General features: G+C 38.1%; 1 protein-coding gene and 1 long non-coding RNA gene across 10 annotated transcripts in view; one reads left to right on the top strand and one right to left on the bottom strand.

Annotated features, from left to right (window-relative positions):
- The window catches only part of CFAP70 (cilia and flagella associated protein 70), a 67504-nt gene that overhangs the window by 1220 nt on the left and 45294 nt on the right, over nucleotides 1-20990 (bottom strand). For 7 of the 8 annotated variants that reach the window (XM_074296836.1, XM_074296837.1, XM_074296838.1 and 4 more), the window contains 6 exons: nucleotides 8431-8577; nucleotides 6460-6581; nucleotides 5451-5603; nucleotides 5040-5201; nucleotides 4210-4299; nucleotides 2263-2364 (listed from right to left, as the gene is read on the bottom strand). In XM_074296836.1, coding sequence (XP_074152937.1) covers nucleotides 2263-2364; nucleotides 4210-4299; nucleotides 5040-5201; nucleotides 5451-5603; nucleotides 6460-6581; nucleotides 8431-8577 — 776 coding nt within the window. The remainder of the gene's footprint in view (nucleotides 1-2262; nucleotides 2365-4209; nucleotides 4300-5039; nucleotides 5202-5450; nucleotides 5604-6459; nucleotides 6582-8430; nucleotides 8578-20990) is intronic. The other variant, XM_074296841.1, reaches the window with a different exon arrangement.
- On the top strand, nucleotides 333-20960 carry LOC141558937 (uncharacterized). Of its 2 annotated transcripts, none has more exons than XR_012487184.1 (3): nucleotides 333-438; nucleotides 1767-1835; nucleotides 20851-20960. It is a non-coding gene; the product is annotated as an uncharacterized LOC141558937 (long non-coding RNA). The 2 variants fall into 2 exon arrangements; XR_012487183.1 differs by lacking the exon at nucleotides 20851-20960 and adding an exon at nucleotides 6443-6535.

The raw sequence follows: 20990 nt of genomic DNA, 5'->3' as shown, positions 1-20990 counted from the left end.
CTGAATGGCAAGAAAAGATCTTTTAGGCTTTAGAAGCCTACTAGGATGTGCAATTGGAATGACAAGAATCTACATTTTTTCTCAGTCAAATAGGAAACAAGATCATATGTCACAATGAAGAAGATCAGGGTACTAGAGAGGGGCTTAAGTCAAAGGTGGTTTATAATCGGAGCATGAAGCATGATGCAGAATTCATTGGGGAAGAATAGTTTAAAAAAGAAGAAAGCAGAGAGACCTTGATTGAGATCAGAGAATATCTGCAGGGTACTCAATCATCCTGGTGGAACAAATTCATTAAGCAGCATTCAGTACACAAGATTAGAAGCACAGAGAGAGATGGAAGGAGAAGAGAAAACAGCAGTGAGTTCAACATCATGAAGACATAACCAATCAGAAATACTGGATCTAAAATATGAGTCATCTCTGTGGATAACTAAGGTACAATGAAAATGCATGTCACAAAAAGTAAGGAATCTGATTGGAATGAGACAAAAATAAATTTAAATATTTTCAGCTAGGTCCCAATTAGAGTAAATCATGAATCCTGTCAAGGAGATTCATACTGTATATTTCCAGTGGGCTGAAATCAGTGACCATATATTACATCATTATAACTTTGAGTAGAACAAATCAAATGCATATATAATCACTTGACAGGATTCATTGTCGATAATGGGAACACTAGGATTTGAAGGCAGCGTTTGGGGTGGAGAGAAACCCTGTCAGTCAGAGAATGACTATCCTGAATAGGAACCTAAGTCTGGGAGATGACAGCAACATATAACTGTCCAGGGTGAGGCAGGCAGTAATTGGGACCCAAAACTGCCAACAGAGAATGCTGGTCCAGTCTCTTAGAAAGCATGAGAGAATGAGCAATCCACACTGAAAGGGTAGTCTTGGATCTGGCATCTTACAGAGAGGGCCGGGCTTTCCTGAACACAGGAGAAAAAGGGTCTGAGAAGACCTGGAGACCCAAGATGAGAATCTATTACAAGGTTTGGAAAGTGGAGGCTGGGGGTCCCTGGAGCCCAATGAAAGGACAGGATCAGGTATTGAGAGGGAGGAGAGTCTAGGGAACAATACAAATAAAAGGGAATTTCACGTCCATGGAGGTCCAATCTAAAGAACAGGGATTAGGGGAGTGAGAGGCAGTTTGCTGCCATAAGCCACAAGGGGAAATGTCAGGTGATTGAGGTGCCCATCCCTCCTGGGTCTTAATGTCATTAGCTGGTTCCATGAAAATTTACACAAAGTACCAAGTTACAATTTTACAGACATTGTTCCATGAAGGTATTAATGAGATTACAATTAGCTCTTCCAAATCATAGGACTAGGGATGAGGTCCCTGCAATGTATAAATCCATGTAAAAATTTTTGACCCTCTCTATCAAAGAAGTCTGAATGATTATAGTATTACATGATAAAATATATTGATATTATACAGTACTATATGTATTTTATGCACTTCTGAGTTTCTAAGCTTCTGCTATGTTGCCTGCAAGCCTTCATATGTGGTCTGTGGCTTCTGCAAAACTCCAAAATTCCCATTTAATTTTTTATGCCAACCCAAGATATGTTGAAATTATGAAGGGGAAAGCTGTGATGTGAAAGGTGTAAGCCAGTAAATCTGGGTTATGGTGAAGATTAACTAAGGTAATGTCTATGAAAATACTTTGAAAAGTATCTGCTAACTAATTATAGAGTTAAAAAACACAGATGCTAGAAAAGCCCCTGAACATCAGCTCTCCCTTTCCCACTTTTTACAGATGAGGAAACTGACACCCAGAGGGAAAAGATGTAGCCCAAGGACTCAGGTGGACTAAGGCTTTTCTCAGGTAATGCTACCAATGATTTTCAAGAATTTGATTCACAAATTCATTCATTTATTTCCCTTTTTAGAAGTTTCAAACTCTGGAAGTCTAGTGTTGTACTGCTCCCTAACCCCCAGTGACCCTAATGGAGAGAGGCCACCAGGCTCTAATTCCATGTCTTCTCCAGATTGTCAGGATGGAAAGACACAGAAAGGGCCATTGTGCCTTACCCTGAGCCAAATGGGGGTCCAATCTGGCCAGCTTTTAAAAACATGACCCTTAGGGTCCCACCACTGTCTAAACCTCCTTGCAATCTGAGCTCATGGGAATCACTCAAGAGCATTTTGGGAAAAAGTTGCAGTTCTCAGAATATAAAGTTAGGACTCTGTCTCTAGGGAGCTTCTTTGCTGACCAACAAAAATGAAATATCTGTGAACAGCTGGACACTCACTTTTAGGCAGACCAGAGTCAGATAGGCCCAAACTTCAGCATTGTAGTTGTTCATGGCGTTGGCTTCAGAAAGGGCATCCTCAGCCTCTGAGAACTCTTCCAGCTTAACAAAAGACAGACAGTATATGAGCAGAGAGCCAGCACAGCAAAGACCATCAAACTCTTATCATTATCTTAATAACCAAGACCTCTAAAGATATACCATAAGCACAGTTTAGTAATTCCCCTTCAACTACTGTGCTAGTCAAGTTCCAATTCTAAGTTTTCTTTTAATCATGTGAGTCTGAAAATCCTGTTCTAGCAACCTGCTCTTAGAAAAGTTATAATTATCCCTAAAGAAATACAGGCATAGAGATGGATAGGGACTGGGATTTCACTGGTTTAAGGCAGAGGTTTTCAAATCTTTAGTCCTAGAACTCCTTTACACTTAAAAATTACTGAGCAAAGGGCTACCAAACTGTGTGTACCTCTTGCCCCAGCAGTGCCATTACTGGGTCTATATTCCAAGGAAATCATAAAGGAGGGACATGTTTGTAGCAGTTCTTTTTGCGGTAGCAAAGAATTAGAAAATGAATAGATGCCCATCAGTTGGGGAATGGCTGAACAAGTTGTGGTACATGAAGGTAATGGAATATTATAGTTCTGTAAAAAAAATTGATGAACAAGCTGATTTTAGAAAGGCCTGGAAAGATTTACATGAACTATTGTTGAGTGAAAAAAACAGAGCCAGGAATACATTGTACACAATAACAGCAAGAATGTACAAAGATCAACTATGAAAGACTTGGTTCTTCTCAGTGGTTCAGTGATCCAAAGTGAGCCCAATAGACTTTGGACAGAAAATGCCATCTGACATTCAGGAAATGATTGAATAGAGCAGGAAAACCCAAGTTCAAATCCAGCCTCCGACACATACTGGCTGTGTGGCCCTGGCTAGGTCAATCGGTCTCTTTCTACCTCAGAAACTGAGCTGTGAGATGGAGACAACAATGGCATCTATTTCCTGGAGTGGTTGTGAGCATCCAGAAAACACTTGCAAAATGCTCACTGCAGTACCTGGCACACACGGAGCACTTGGCACTCGCCCCTCTCCCTCACATGTTTCCCACATTTGTGCCCTGCCTTGCTCCTTAATTTGGGGCACAAATTCCTGCCACGTTCCCCTTCCCGTTCTGATCATGCATGTGCTTGGCTTGTGAACCTTCCTCATGGGTGGTACAGTCACTTAAGGGAGAGCCCATTGTGGGTATCATCTGCATGGAAGGACCTCTTAGGCCTGTGGTGCTTCTGTGCTGTCTGATAAATGTCTTTTCTTTTGTGCTGACAACTACATGTATCAGTGGGGGTCATGAGGGAATCCTGACCATAGGCAGTCAGCAGGTGTCTGTGAAATAGCTTTGGAGGGGCTACCTTGGAGATAAAGGCTGCTTGCTTACAGCCTTGTGAGCCCTGCCTAAAAACCCTCTAAAAGCCATTCCAGGAAACAAACCAGACCCTTCTCCTCCAGGGTGCCTTCTTTTCTCTTTCCCCTCTCAGTGATTTCTAAGAAGAAAATAAAAGGAATCTAAAGCCAAAGCAGGGAACCAAGGCTTTCTAGTTTTTTAACCCAGCCTCAGCCAGAACAAAGCCTTTTGCAGCAGTCCCTCTGGAAGATGAATAAGCCACAGCTAACTATTGCTAGAATGCAGATCCGAAGGTGCTTCCTTAAAATAGTTCTTTAGGGAAACTACACAAGAAAGAAAGTTGAAATAATCATTGGACCAGAGTTTAAAAGCTGATTCTTCTCTGCTTAAGCTCAAGAGTTTCCTCAATAGGATCCCTCAAGTCTGAAGAAGAGCTTTTCGCTATAAGGAGGACTGGACATTCCCCCATTGTGGTCACAATAACTACATGATTCCTAGACAAGAAAAAGCAGACTTTTAGCCCTCTCAAAGCTTAATTATCTCACCCGGTAGCAGGCGATTCCCACTCCCAGCCAGGTCAGGCAGGAAGGTGATCTTTTACAAGCCATCATGTAGGTGTTCTTTGCTTTTTCATTCTGTAGAAAGAGAATTACTAAACTTCCATCAAGGCAAGATCAAGGACTTCATATAGCAGCAGACAGGCCCTACAAAGGTTTCTGATGTAATTGTTCTCAAAACAGTATGAAGTAAATGAATTGCTGGAGGGACTAGTGAGAAAACCAGATGGAATGTACTTTAAAAACAAACAAACAAACAAAAACCTTTGTTCAGGCAGAAATTCTAGAAAAGCCAGAGATTTCTGTGACAGCAATGCTATATTTATCTGGTATCAACAAGCTCTTCTGGCTCTTTAGGGGTGCCTTTTCACAACCCTCTTCAAAGCACTTTACCCCTCACATGACAACGCCTGGCCTAATCTAGTAGATTTTCCCCCTATTATCCCAAATGGGGCTGTAATGGAGATTCAGGCAACAAGAGAACCAGCAAGTGGAGAATCACTCCCTTTGAGCCATGCTGAAACAGGAGCTCAGTGAAGGTCTTGTGTCCTGTGACAACAAATAAGGGATCTGGAGGCAGACCCAAGATTCCCACCTGGCGCAGAGAAGTCCCGGATGCAAACATCCTGGTAGCTGCTTTTTTTTTTTTTTTTTTTTTTTTTGGGGGGGGGGGGTGTTAGGAGAGTGAGGAGTCTAGTTGGCTGGCCCAAAGTCACACACCCAGAAGGCATTAGAACCCCAAAAGTTCTCACTTCAAGGCTGGCTCACAGACATCATGCTGAATAGAAGGGAAACGTTTTTTTTACCACCTCCCTCACCTCTCCCTCTTCTAGATAGATGGATCCTAGTCGCAGATAGATGAAGTGCATTTCTGCAGCATCCACTACAAAACTAATAGTCCGCTCATAGCACTCCTTGGCCTCAGCATAGTTTCCATTCAGGTAGAAGAAGTGTCCCTTCAGACCCCAGACATTGGGGTTCTACAAAGTAAGAACGACAACAACAATCACTGAGCAAGCTGGTAAACGGGAGCCCCGCAACATGGGGGCGTTGGCATTCCAAGGTCCAGGGAAGGAGTCCTGTATCCCGTCCGTCCCGTGGCACCTGAGGACATCGATGGGCACTTCCCTCTCACTCCCCAGCCCTGACCAGGACTGCTCCCTCTGCCCCGCCCTCCCCCCATCCCTGAGCACCCCCTATCCCCGAGAGGATGTAGCGAAGACAAACACCAGGTAATCCATCTGGTTGGCTGCTTGGAGGTATTCTTCTGCCTTATCAAAATCCTTCTTCAGAAGGTGTGTCTGGGCCAGGACCAAGTAATATTCACAGCTAGGGCCTCCTTGGGGGTGCATCAATTCATGGGCAAGCACCCTGTGGACAAACTGAAAAGCATGGACAGCCCAAAGATCAGGGATGTTACCCAGGTGGCTGCCTGTCTCTGAACGAGCCCAGAGAAGGAGCATAGTCATCCTCAACTTCAAAGGATGGGGAGGACAACATATTGCAGATGCTGTCCATGACCAGGAAGGAAGTTTGGGCCACGCAGAGGGCACTGGCCTTAAAGGCCTACGTCAGCCCTGCCTTCGATTCCCAGTGTGACCTCAGCACCTCGTTGAGCATCTCTGGCTGCCATAGGAGCCCACAAACCAGAAGCATGCTGCCCTAGGGACTGAGCGACCCCCAACGTGACCTCAGGTCGATGGGGAGTGCCAGCATCCATCCCAAAGACCCGTTCAGGCGGCATGGCTCTCTGAGAGCCCAGAGCGCCCTGTGCTTCGTTCCCCCAGGAAGGATAGACTCAGCCGTAACAAGCCGCAGAAGGGTGCAGGGCTTTGGTTGTCCAAGCCTGAGACCCCTCACTTTGGGCATGTAAATGGCCATTCTAATTACGTCTGCTACATGAAGGCAGCCTTGGGAGGACTGCTTTGTCCCCTCCTCTTCCATTCATCTTCCAAAACAACACAAGCGCTTTATTCAGCTCTTTATTAGAGCTCCTATTATATAAAATCCTCCATGGTAGACAGGGCTCCAACAACCTCCCGCGTTATTTTTCAGCTCCCCTGGGGGCAGATCTGCTGTGTTTGATACCGAAGATGACAAATACCTTGATGCTTCTGCTCTTGGGTCCTTAAAGGGTATCTGCTTCTGTATCATACTAAGATGAGCTTTAAAAAGATCAAACATGAATGAAATAGTAACTCACTGAACCCCTCCTTTTTAGGGTTATTCAAGGCTTACCTGAACAGCATTGACCTTCATCAAGAAGCGTGTGGTCTCCATGAAAATGCTGGCAGGTTTTGGGGTAACTCCATGAAAGGCTGAGGAAGCCAGAACGGATGTTGACATATGACCTTTTGAAACTGAAAAAAAAATATGAGAGGAGAAAGGGAAAGGAGAGGAGAGGCCTGAGAAGCAGACAAGTGAGAATAAAGCAGAGACTGTCCATGATAGAGGGCACCAGAGAAACTGAGACCTGAAAGGCAGAAGACTCCTTTAAATATTGATTCTTAAAGTCCTAAATCCTGACCAGTCAAAAATTCTTTTGTGTGTGACTTCATACTTTTAAGTTTAATCTGCAGGAACATTTTTTAAAGAACTTCCTTGAGTCTCCACAAACAAGAAAACAATAAATCAGGTCTTAGTTTGTGCCACTTGCCTTTTGCTGACACTAGGTGGGAGAAAGAAGGATCTCCAGTGGCCCTTGCTCAAAATCTAGTCCTTTATTCCATTCCAATGGGGGCTCCCAGGAGAAAACTTTTCTACCACAGCAGACTGGCACATACTCTGCTCTTTATAAGTTTGGAGAGTTGTCTTAAGTCTTGATTTTTTTTTAATAATAGTTTAATAATAGTAATAGGTGAAACATGTGCAATTTTTCTAAGCATATTTCCATATTTATCATGTTATACAAGAAAAACCAGATCATAAAGTGTTAGGATTCTTACAAGGTGCTAAGTCACTGGAATGGATAAGAGACAATAATTATCTAATTTAGCATGGTTGATCTGATCCTACAAGATGTCATGGGCCAGAACTTGAGACAAGGTAATGTACACTTGGTTCACACCTTTAAAGGAGTTCGATCATTGGTCCACACATGAGATTTACGCCTTTAAGGGAGCATACTTTTAAGGAGCTCCCATAAGCTCAGGGAGTACCCACAAGTCCATTCTTTGGGAGGATTGAGTCAAGGAGAGAACTTTGGGAGAGGACCTTGGGAGATTCACAATTAGGACTGACTTCTGGGAAACCCACCATCTCACACTCTTGGAGGCAGAGTCTGATTCATTCCAACTTCAGCTTTCTTGTTGGCTGGAGACGCTTGGATAAGAGCTCTCGGGGGAACCAAAGAGAGAGGAAGGCCTCCAGAAAGCTAGCCAAGCCCCAAGTGAAGGAGACAAGACTTGAAGGAGAAAATAAAGGATCTGGAGATAAGATTTGGAAAGAGACAGTAAAGGACTTTAACTCCTGACTGCATTTTGGGATTATTGAATTGAACTGAAAGGCAGGCTGCCTCCAGAAGCTCTCCAAGAAACATACCCCCAAGAGAACCTCCTCCCAGAGAACGATTACATTTTAGAGAAACAGAACATTACAATAAAGGGGAAAAAAAAAAGAGAAAATAATCCAAGCAAGCAAACAACAACAACAATAAAGATGACAATATTATGTTGTTCAGTCCCCACAGTCCTCCCTCTGGATGAGATGGCTCTCTCCATCACAGGTCTATTGAAATTGGTTGGGCCTTGATATACACATTTACCCATATACATATACACACAGACATATACACACATATAGCTATATAAATACATACATATACTTCAGGAAGGGGTTGCATTCAGAATATGTGATAGTAGCAGGACAAATGTAAAGTACTATTCTCCATTTTCATGTGAAGTAAACCCTTGAAAGAAAATGTGCTGCTAAAGTACACCCTTTTTGTGTGGCCCGGAAAGTGTGCTGCCTTCAGACTTCCCAATGTGTGAGTTCAACCATAAATCCTATTTGCTGAAGAGTTCTCTCCCAGAGCAAATTTCCACAATGTCCTCTTAGAGCAGCAGTTATCTAGTGGCTTAAATATAATAGTATCAACTTCAATTCAGACAGGGTCAACCCTGCGAAAAAGTGGCTGAAATTTTCATCTATGGCCAAAGCCATTCCTTTCTTCATCTCTTCTTCCTACCCGAGTCTTTTTGTTCCACTTACCTTTCTTTTCCTTAGAAAATGACTTGGAGTTTCTTTGGATGGGACTCAGGACCTGATGCTGGATTGATGATTGTTTACGATTCTCAGCAGACTCAGGCTGGGTTTTGGGTGTGTCTTCAAGAAGCTCATCTAGCATGGATATGGTGTCTCCCAATCCCAACAAAATAAAAATTTCAGTGAAAAATTCTTCGTAAATTGTATATAGGAAATAATAATTTTCAAAATATATTTTAAAATCCTACACATCTAATTTCTGTTTACAAAGAGGCCAGTTCTATGAAGTTAAGTTTATTTGAGTTTTCTGTTTATATCTGTTGGGAAGTTACAAAGATTGTATCTTGGTGGGATCAATATTTCTGAGAATGGGATTTGGATTTCTGGTTCATATGTTAAAATATAGGAATGACAAGCTTCTTGTTTAGTGATAGAATGCATTTAACAAGGACGAGAAAAAAATGTATTTGCCCAGTGTCTTGCAAATCTATTTTAAAAGCTATTAAATGAAAAAGGAATGAGATAGAAAAAGGAGTCTGTGTTCCAAGCTGGGTCTGCTACAATGTAGGGAAAGGAGAAGAATTTCACAGTAGATAAAACCAAGAAAGGAAATCAATAATTAAACCAGTAGATTCAGATATCTGTATACAAATGTATGAAAATATGGGTAATAAACAGGATAGGCTAGAGATACTAATGGAGGAGACAAATTTGACCTCATAGTTATGAGTGAGAATTAGAATATCCTTGAATAGGATCTGGATCTAGAAGGGTATCTTAGTCAAAAGGAAACAGAATAGATATTTAGAATAGCATTGTATATTAAGAAAACATATTCACTGAAAGTCAGCCTGTGATGTATGGAACACTCAGGAAGACAGCTCTATTCAAGCATCACCTCAGACAAAAGTTATATGACTGGGCAACTTAATTGCTTTATGAAGATAAAGTCTTTTAATTGTCTGTGAAGCTGAGGCTGAGTGTGCATACTTGAAGGGCTGGACTCCATTGATCAGACCCTCATTATGTGTTATAAGAGAAGCTTGAACTCACTGAACCCTAAAGTTCCTTCCAACTCTTAAGTCTATGCTTCTGTGAGAGAAAGTCAATCAGTAGAAGGAAGTACAAAAGTAGTGCTTGTCCCAAAAGTGTCATTGAGGTCTACATTACAGACTACTAGGGCATAAAAAGAAAATGGATGAGTTTAGGAAATGGATCACCAGTTTGTCCAGAGGGATGTTGTGATAGTTATCAGGATGTGCTAGAGACCTCTTTCTGCCAAAAGCAGAGCAGTTAATAATAAATCCTTTATTTCCTTTAATGTATTCCTCCAAAAGTAAAGAAATCAAGATAAAATTCAATTACAGAAATAATTCTCCTTAATAAGGAGGAAAAAATCCTCGGATGATGTGATAGAAACTTTGGGGGGAATAACTAATCTTAAATTTTATGACAGAGAAAGTGAAGAAAGGGAGAATAGATTTTATTTTTAAAAATTCAAATGTATAGGGGAGGATTCTGGAAAGATGGCAGAGTTGCTTGGTAAATCTCAAGCTCTCCTGATTTCCCTCACAAATAGAATAAATTTGTACCTCAAGTGATATAGACTGATGAAAAATCAAGAAGACTGAGCAGAACAAGTCTTTCACCTCCCAGACTGTGGAGTTGGGGTTCAAGTCCAGGAAGACAAGATGCCAGGCCCAGACACCACCTTGGGTGAGGAGGAGCCAGCACACCAGGAGTGCAGTGTCAGTGAGGCATAGGTGCTTCTGGCTACAGGCATTTGCTAGAGCTGGGGAGCTCTTGGTTTGGGCTTCCTGGTCAGAGGGGAGAGCTAAGGTGAAGCTAGAGGCATCATTCCCCATCCCAGGATTAGAGGTGCTTACATTAATACCCTATTAGAAAAAAATGAACCAGCAAAGAAGAAAGGACCCCACTATAGAAACACACTATGGAAATAGAGAAGACTGGGTTCATCTTCAGAGAAGGATATTTTAGTAAAACAAAAACAAAAACAAATCACTTCTGCCCCAAAGAGTAACATGAAATGGCTCCCCACCAAGACAGAATTTATGGAAGAACTAAAAAAAAAAAAAAAAAAAAAATTTAAAAATCAAATGAAAGACATTGAGGAAAAACTAACAAATAATGCCATCCAAGAAAAACAAGAAAATTATGGGAAAAAAAAAAAAAAAAAAGTTACCCAACTAGAAAAGGAGATAAAGTCTCAAAGAGGAAAATAACTCTGAGGAAAATAACTCTTTGAAAATTAGAATTAGGCAAGGGAAAACCAGTAAAGCTATGAGAAACCAAGAAATAACAAAACATTGTAAAAAAGGAAAAAATAGAATATGAAACATAAGAAAAATGACATGTGAAGAATAGTTCAAGAACAGAAAATATAAAAATAATTGGACTGCCTGAAAATTGTGACCAACAAAAGGGCCTTGACACAATAATGCAAGAAATAATCCAAGAAAATTGTCCTGGAGTGTTAGAAATAGGAGAGGAAGTAGAATTAGAAAAAATCCACAGATCACCACTCAACAAGATACTTTGTGGAAAGCACATGGGAACATTATTGCCAAATTTCAAAACCTCCAGATAAAAAAAAAAAAAAAAAAAACATTTGCAAGAAACAAGAAAAAACAATTCAAATACACTGGGCCTACAATTAAAATTGTACAGAACTTATCAGCAGCCACAATAAAGGACCGCAGATCCTAGAATCATATCTACCAACAATTAAAAGAAGTAGGCCTGCGGCCAAAAATATCACATCCAGAAAGATTATCTATAATATTGAATGAGAAAAAAATGGACATTCAGTGAACATGCAGATTTTCAGGACTTTCTATCAACCAAACCTGAACTTAATAGAAAATTTAACATATGATATCAAAGATCAGTTTTCAAGGAGCTCATCATGGATAAATTATTTGTTTTTTTAAGCATAAGAAATGAATGAATACCATATTTTAAGATTGACATCAACAATAGGGCTGCTCAAAAGAAAGAAGGGTAGAGTTAAAGTAAAAGTAATCATGTCTTATAATTGAGGTGCACAGGAAGAATAGACACAGAAGCACTAGAGAGGGGAGGAGGGCTCATAGTTCTGAAAACCTCACATAGGGAATGGGTCCAATAGGCAACATTACATATATACCATGATGGGTATAACTCCCTGCAAAATCTATAAAGAGATAAGGGGAAGGGATGGGTGGACAGTAAAGAGTGAGGGAAGAAGACAAGGGAGGGATCCATGGGGTAGAAGGAGGTTAAGTAATTGCAAGGCAAATTATAGAGCAGAATTAATGCAAAGAATCAGCAGAGATAGGAAAGATATGTGTGTCTGTGTGTGTGTATGTATATATCTATATATGTAGATATAAATATAATCCTTTCTTAGCTATAGGCTGCTTGGAGGTGATTGGGAGGAATGAAAGGAGGTAAAAAGAATAAAGATAATAAAGTGAGCAACAGAGAACAAAAGAACAATTTACAAGAAAGTAAAGAAAACATGGACACTCATGACTATAATTTCTTCTACTAATATATATACTTTCTTGATCTGGTATTTGTTGTTATATATTTTGAATCCTCCCTGATGTTCTGCTGGACACACGATAATGTTCTCTTTTGTTTTGTTTCATTTTGTTTGTATTCCTTTTCTGTTTTTCTTTTTTTCTTATTCTGTTTTTTAAAATAAAATTTAAAAAAATTCAAATGTATTTTCTGGTCTAAATTCTTTCCCTGCCCCTTCCTTCACCTATTAAGAAGGCAAGAAAAACAAAACCTGTTGAAAACATATATAGTCATGTAAAATGAATTTTCACATTGGTCACATTGGAAGGAAAGAAGTCAGGATAGGAAAAGGAAGGAAGGAGGAAGAAAGGAAGGAAAATAGGAAAGGAAAAGATGGGGGGAATGAAGGAAGAAAGGAAAAGAGAGAGAGAAAGAAAGAAAGAAAGAAATATGCTTTAATCTACACTCGAGTCCATCAACTCTCTTTCTGGAGGTGGACAGGAAATTTCATCATTAATCCTTTGAAATTGTGGTAGGTCATTGTGTAAATCTAGTTAGTAAATCTTCCCAAAGATTGATTTATCTTTTCGATATTACTATTATAATTTGTTTTCCTGATTCAGTTCACTTAATTTTGCATTGGTTCATATAAGTCTTCACAGATTTTATCTGAAACCATTCCCTTTATCATTTCTTACAGCAATTCATTTACTATAATTTATTCAGTTATTTCCTAATTAACAAGCATACCCTCAGTTTCTAATGCTTTGCTACCACAAAAAGAGCTGCTATAGATATTTTTGTACGTGCTGGTTTTTCCCTGTTTCTTTGCTTGCTTTTGAGGTACAGATCTAATAGTAATATCACTTTGTCAAAGGATATGCAGTGTTAAGGATAGTGTTTTAGGTATGGTTCCAAATTGCTTTCCAGAATAGTTGAACTAGTTCATAGCTCTGATGATAGTGCATTAGTGTACCTGTTTTCCCATATTCGCTCCAATATTTGTCATTTTCCATTTTGTTAACTTGCGAATCCGATAGGTGTGAAGTGGTAATGCAGAGTTTTAATTTGTATTTCTCTAATTTGTGATTAAGAACATTTTGTTGTTATATGACTAATGATTAGATTTCTTAATCTAAAAATTGCCTAGTCATATCCTTAGACTGTTTATCAATTAGGGAATGGGCCATATTCTTGTAAATCTGAGTCAGTTTTTTGTATATCTTAAAAATTAGACATTTAGATTGTACATATTTAACCTATATCAGATTGTTGTCTTGAGAATGGGGGGTTAAGGGAAGGAAAGTGAAAAATCTGGAACACAAAATCTTACGAAGTTGAATGTTGAAAACTATCTTTTAGGTATTTAGGGAGAAAGTACTATTAAGGGGAAAAAAAAAAAGAAATGAGATCTTTATCAGAGAAACTTGCTATAAAAATGTCTCCCTTCCTATAAACTTTCTATCTCTTGTTTGGTCATGAACTCTTCCTGTGAGAAACTGGTCTCTACTAGCCTATTTTACAGTTTTCCCAGTAGTTTTTGTTGAAAAGTATGTTCTTGGGCAGAGGATAGAGCACCAGCCCTGAAGTCAGGAGGACCTGAGTTCAAATTTGATCTCAGACACTTAACATTTCCTGGCTGTGTGACCCTGGGCAAGTCATTTAACCCCAATTGCCTCAGCAAAAAAAAAAAAAAAAAAGAAAAAAAAAAGAAAAGTATGTTCTTGCTCTAACAGCTAGAATCTTTGGATTTGTCAAACATAAGGTTACCATGTTCATACACTTCTCCATATTTTAACAATCTGTTTCATTGATCAGCCTTTCCATATCTTACCTAATAACAAATTATTTTGATGATTACAGCTTTAGAATATAGTTTGAGATGTGATGCTGCTAGGCCCTCTTCTTCCCTCCTCACTTTTTTTCATTAGTTCCCAAGACTTTTTGTTCTTCCAAATGAATTGCATTATTTTTTTCTAACTCTATAAATAGTTTTTGGATGTTTGATTAGTATGGCAGTGAACAAATTAATTTAGGCAATTTAAAAAATTTTATTACTTTGCTTGACTTACACATGAACAATTAATATTTTCCAGTTATTTAGCTTTATTTTTTTTGTGAGGAATGTTTTATAATCATGCTCACATAGCTCCTGTCTGCATCTTGGCAGATGCAGTCCCAAGTATTTTAGATTGTGCATATTTATTTTAAATAGCATTTCTCTGTGAACTTTGTAATATACATAATATACATAAATGCAGATAATTTATTGGCGCCTGAACGTGGACGCATCAGGAATTATCAGGTTTTGAAAATATTTAATATTCAGAATTAAGATTCTGAAAGATCCGGTAGAAACGCCACTTAGGAGGGAAGGCAGGCACTATGGACCCAGGTAACTCTGGGATGAGGCTCAAGGATACAGCTGAACATAATGCTTATATAAAGAGGTTAAAGAGCCAGATGGAAGATCTTTTAACAAAGATCACCACTGAAGAACAGCAGGAAGCTTGTAATCAAGCTCCCAGAAGGCTATCCCCACACCCACACCTCGGAGAGGGAGCAACTGAAAGCTTCTTCTTAGCGTTTTGTAGGTTTACCTTGGGCATTATTGTTTTAAGGAATCTATTGATTACTTTTCCTTTGAGAAGAGGTTTAGTTCTTTTTATGTGCAAAGCTCGGGTTGGATTTTAAATCAGCCTTTGGGGAATTTTCCAATTCCTCTTCCTTCAGCTCCACCTTCGAGGGCCAAGGGAGAAGGGGGAGGAGGAAAAGGAAGGGCGATAATATCATCTGCACTGCCCATTAATCCATTCAAAACTCCTGTGTCTACATTTCAAAAGACAAGAGTAAGCTTTATGGCCCAAGGCAAAAAGGAATTATGGGGTATTGACTATAATCAGAAAAATTTTTTAAATACAGTTCAGTTAATTTCTAAGAAACCTTACAGGGATAAGACCTTGCAGTTAGAGAGAGTGGAGTTTTATACTTATAAAACCTCTAGGATAGTCTTTGGAGAGTTGGAACTCCTTTTTTCTTACCTCGTGGATTTTCTACTTCCACAGGTGAGCTTGATTTCCCAACCCCCTACGAGTACTTATAAAACAGTGTTTATGTTTAGAATGGTTTGAAAATTTGCTGTTTTAATCACTAGAATAAATAGACAGTGTGTGATCTTTGACCCAGGAGGAAAAGTAATATCAGATGTATTGATTCACACTCCTGAAGTACAATTCGGTATCAGAAACTCAAACTTTGATTTTTAGGCAAAAGAATTCAGGGATATAGCCGAGTGTTCTTTTTTTATTAACTGTATGAGTGGCAGACCACTGAAAAGATATCAGCTCTTTTAAGAACTTCGAGAGCGAGTGAGAAAGTGCTCACATAAATATACCCTACATGTCCATTTTCAGAGTGGACCTTCAAATCATTTACAATCAGGCTGTTATATTTGCAAACTGTGATAACTAAAGAGGAAGCTAAGAGCGTGGCAGAAGGCTACACAGCTTATCTTTCTTTCACTCTCCTATACTCCCTATAGGACAAAACCCTTATGGTTTGAAATTTAATGTTTTAAGACCAATGGACATTATGGCTTCATTCCAATCTGGAGAAGCAGCTAGACATGTGATCAAACATTTTTCCATTGTAGAAATTTCATGTGCATTTAAGACAGTTTATGGGTTGGCTTACAAATATTTTGCCTTTAGGTGTTTTTGCATTGAATTTGACTTTGCCCATTCCATTGGCATTTGTTATAATCCTATTAGTAAGGTCATTACTGCACAGACTATATCCCCCAGATCTTCTCTTCTAAACAAGAGAAGGGAATTTTGGGATATGCACAAGATGTGGCAATATATACATATAAATATATATAAATATATATATATATATACATATAAATATGTATATATATATATATATGTGTGTGTGTGTGTGTGTGTGTGTGAGATTGCTTGCAATTTTTAAATTTTGATTTTACATTTTTAAACACTTTTGACTTTATATCTTTAAAGTATTTTGATTTTACATTACTATTTTGATTTTATATTTTTAGGTAATTTTGGTTTTACACTTTTAATCTATTTCGGTTTTACACTTTTAAGTTATTTTGGTTTTACATTTTTAAATTCTTTGCATTTTACCTTAGCAATGCACTTCGGGCATACACAGAAAGTGCAGCTAAGTGACAGACTGACTAACTTTTGTCTGACTTTTGTTAATCTTTTTGACAACAACTTTGTTTCCACTGTGATGTGGAAAGGCCTGGATGGCATTTGGAAAGGCTCAAGTTGGGCCCCGGGTACATTCCTTCCTAGGTGCAGATCCAGCAGCAGAGTTGATCCCCACCAGAGACATTTGTGACCTGGGGATCCAAGAGAAGGACCAGACAACAGCCTAGAGGGACCAGCCAGATGTCAGCAGCCCTCCAGATGCTGATGACAGCAATGTCCCTCCTGACCATGACACCAGAGACATCAGACACAGTTCCAGTGTTGCAGCTGAAATGGACTGTTTTGGTTGATATGCAATATAAAGACTGTAAATGCTCCTCCCGTGGCTACTTGCCATATGGTGGCCTGGAGAGAGGCTTTGTCCTATGTTTTCTATTGAAGGACTATGCTTTTAAATTAGTGGGTGAAAAACCAACGCACCCACCTGCCGTTGTTATTGAGACAATGTTACTGGACATGACTTTGCTTATGTGCACCTGTGAAACTAGAATTGCTCTAGGATTGTGAAAAGTGCAATAGAGAATTGTGATAAGCTAGAATTGTTCTAGAATTGTGAAAAGTGCAATAGAGAATTGTAAGAAACTAGAATTGGTCTAGAATTGTGATAAATGTAACTAGAATTGTGACAACCTACCTCACTGATATTTAATTGTTAACTAGAATTGTGATGTTTTACCTTGTTGACTTCCCGCCTCAGTGTTAACATCCTACCTCATTGGCATCCAACCTCTTTGGCATATTATCTCGAGTATGACTTTGATGAGTGGGGTGAACACTTGGGCCACTGTTGAGCCTGGTTCTCATTGTCATACTTCTGTTTACTGATCTGCTGCTTTGTACCTCCTTGGGCATCACACTCTGTCATCTCATGGATGAAGTGAACTATAGCTGGTGCTAAAAGTTTAGCTTGATGAGATGTGCTGTTCCCGCAAAACAAGAGAAGGGAATTGTAAGGGCCCTTTAAATGGGCGGCGCCACAGTGCAAGGGGAGATTGAGGCCGGGAAGTATTCTCTGTGGATATTAGGACTGCCCAGTGGGTGGGATCTTGGCCACATTGAGATAGCTTCGTAATGGGTGACTCTCTCACTGATTGGCTGTATGTATGACCTCACAGGCCCTATATAAGCCCACTGCAGACAGCAATTGCTCTATTTAACCTGGCACTCTTTAACCTGGCTCCCTGAGCCAAGCGGATGGATAGCCCAGAGAGATAAGAATTTTGGTAATGAACACATGGGCCTTCTGACCAGGTGTTCACTAGGGAACCAACAAGTCAGGGCATCAAGTCAGTGCATTATGTGAGTAGGTATAATAAAGGCTTTTAAGATTACATGTGGCTATTCTTGAGCGTGCTACCGGTTATTAAGCTATAGATTCAAGAGATCCTGGCCAGACCCCTTTGAAGGCCTCAGAGGAGGCGAGCCGGGTAGAGTTGACACTGCAAAGGTCAGTGGTCAAAGGTACTCTGTTGGGCCTAGGACAGACTGGTAATTGTAACTGCCAGGAGGGCATGTTACAATTTATGAGAGTTTGTTTTGTATTCTGCAACTTTGCTGGAGTTATTCATTGTTTTAACTAGTTTTTTAGTTGCCTCTCTCTAGAGTTCTCTAAGTAAAACACCATATCATTGGCATAAAGTAAGAGTTTTGCTTCTCTTCTGAAGAATATTTCTTCAATTTCTTTTTAATGCCTTATTTCTATAGCTTACATTATTTGAAATTTTAAAAACTTGTTTTTCTAATAGCTTTTTATTTTCAAGATACATGCAAAGACAGTTTTCAACATTCATCCTTGCAAAATGTGTTACACATTTTTCTCCCTTTTCTTCCATAAGACAGCAAATAATCCAGTATAGGTTAAACAGATGCAGTTCTTCTATACATAGCTCCACATTTTTCATGTTGCTCAAGAAAAATCAGATCAAAAAGGGAAAAAAAAACACAACCAAGCAAACAACAAAAAGGTGAAAAATATTATGTTGTGATCCAAATTCAATCCCAACAGTCCTCTTTCTAGATGGATATGACTCTCTCTATCACAAGTCTATTGGAATTGGTTTGAATCATCTCATTGTATAGCAAACATTTTAAATACAATATTGAATGTAATGCTGACAGTGGAAATTCTTGTCTCATCTCTAATTTTATTGGAAAGACTCCTGGCTTATCCCCATTGCAATAATGCTGGCTCTTAGTTTTAATTAGAATCTACTTATATTAAAGATAGTTCCATTTTGTGCCTCTCTTCAACAGTGAGATGATTCAAATCAGTTCCACTTGTTCAGTGATGAAGAGAGCCATCTGCATCCAGAGAGAGAACCATGGAAACAAATGTGGAACACAACATAGCATTCTCACTCTCTCTGTTGTTTGTTTAATTTTGTTTTCTTTTTTCAGTTTTTCTTCCTTCTTGATCAGATTTTTCTTGTGCAGGAAGATAACTGTATAAATATATATATTGGATTTAACATGTATTTTAACATATTTAACATGTATTGGACTACCAGTCAGCGAGGGGAGGGGGTGGGGGAAGGAGGGGAAAAATTGGAACAAAAGGTTTTGCAAGGGTCAATGCTGGAAAAATTACCCATGCATGTTTTGTAAATAAAAAGCTTTAATTAAAAAAAAGGATAGCTCTATTTATTCCTATGCTTTCTGGTGTTTGTTTTAAACAAAAATGGATATTGTATTTTGTAAAAAGTTTTTCTGCATCTTTTGAAACAACCATGATTTTTGCATTTCTGATATAAATCCAGGCTGGACATAGTGTATGATCTTTGTGCTATATCTCTGTCATCTCCTTGCAGATATTTTTAAAAAATTGTTTTCATCAATATTCATTAGGGAAATGAGTTTGTTTTCTCTCTCTCTTTTGACTCTTCCTGGGCTTCATTATCAAGACTATATTTGTTCCATAGGAATATTGGTAAAATCTGTTCTTTACCTATTTTTTAAAAAGTTTGTGTAGTATTGGAATTAACTGTTCTTTAAATGTTTGGTAGAATTAATTTGTAAATCTGTCTAGTCCTGAGCCTTAGGGCTATGTTCAATTTATTTTCCAAAGAGAAATTTTTAAGTATTCTATGTGTACTATTAATCTAGGCAATTTAAATTTTTATAAATATTTAGATTGTCAGTTTTGTTGGTACATAGTTGCATAAAATAACTCTAATTTCTTTAGTTCTTCTCCCTTGGTTGTGAATTTACCTTTTTAACTTTTGATACTGGTAATTTTTTAATCAATTTAACTAAAAGCATATTTATTTAGTATTTAAGTACCTAATTTTAGTTATTAATTCAGTAGGGTTTTTTTTTTAAACTTTCAATTTTGTTAATTTCTCCTTTGGTTTTTTGTACTTTTATCTTGGGTGTTTTGATGGTTTTTAATTTGATATTTTTCTAGTTTTTTTTTTTTTTTTTTAAGTTGCATGTTGATCTGTTCTTTGTCTTCTTTATCGATGAAAGAGATATAAAGATATAAATTTTCCCTTAAATACTGCTTTGGTTACATCCCACAAATTTTAGTATATTGTCTCATTATTTTCTTTATTTGAAATGAAATTATTGTTTTTCTAATTTGATAAAAATGAAATATTTGTAAAATGCCTAGCATGATATTTGACATTTATTGAGTGCTATATTAATGCTAGCTATTAGTAGTAGTAGTAGTAGCAGATCTTTGATTCATCTGCTCTTTAGAATTAAATTATTTGATATCTAATTATTTTACATTTGCTTCAAAGGCCCTTTATTAAGGTTAGTTTTATTATATTTATTTTTATATTTATATATTATATTTATTATATTTGATTGGTAAAAGATGCATTTGGTATTTCTCCTTTTTTGCATTTTTTTCTGTGAGATTTTTATGCCCTAATAAAAGGTCAGTTTTTGTGGATGTGCATTCATGTTGAGAATAGGTATACTCCTTTCTGTTTCCTTTCAATGTTCTCCAGAAGTCTATCATGTATAACATTTGTGAAATTCTATTTAGGTCCAAGAACAGATTTTTTAAAAGGTTCAAAAATAGCATTTAGTGGTCTAAAATTCTAAAGATAAATTTTCCCAGAGGATATAGAAAACTTTCAAAAATAATTAAGACTAGAAGTGTTATTATGGCCCTGAGTAGGATAAAGGTTTAAAATGTTAATTTTAAAGTGCAAATGATGAATTAAATTTTGCTGAACAGCAATTAAAATCCCTGTTAAAGATGTAGAAAACATGGTGAGTGACCAAATATAATCCTGTCCAAACTAAACATTATTATATTCCCCATTTTTCGTACTTCCTCATTAAATTTTACTTGCTTCTAAACAAGATGGTTCTAACCAGAATTATTATTATTATTATTATTATTATTATTGCTGAGGCAATTGGAATTAAGTAACTTGCCAGAGTCATGCAGCCAGAAAATGTTAAGTGTTTGAGGTCAGATTTGAACTCCTATCCTCCTGACATCAGGGCTGGTATACTATACAACTAGCTGCCCCAGAATTGTTATTTTTTTAAAAAATTTATCTTTGATGTTTTCTCTTCACATCTTTCAGCACTGCCCCTGCTGCTCCTCCAGTGTTTCTATCCCTCCCTAATGTACCTGTGCCTCATTCTTACATGATCTTGCACTAAAAAAACTATCTTAATAATGTGTTTCCTTACATTAAAGGTATCTACATTTTAAAAGGGGACTTGAAGACAAAAAGAAGACAAAAACCTTAACAATCCTCTTTAATGAATCTGAAGGTAGGAATTTTAGACACAATGTTGGGTAGATTTGGACAAGGATCCATACTAACATCCCTGTTC

Source organism: Sminthopsis crassicaudata, chromosome 2 (genome assembly GCF_048593235.1).
Source record: "Sminthopsis crassicaudata isolate SCR6 chromosome 2, ASM4859323v1, whole genome shotgun sequence".
In the NCBI taxonomy this organism is placed as follows: Eukaryota; Metazoa; Chordata; class Mammalia; order Dasyuromorphia; family Dasyuridae; genus Sminthopsis; species Sminthopsis crassicaudata.
The sequence above is the reverse complement of the archived record's forward strand: the minus strand, read 5'-3'. Positions and strand labels throughout refer to the sequence as shown.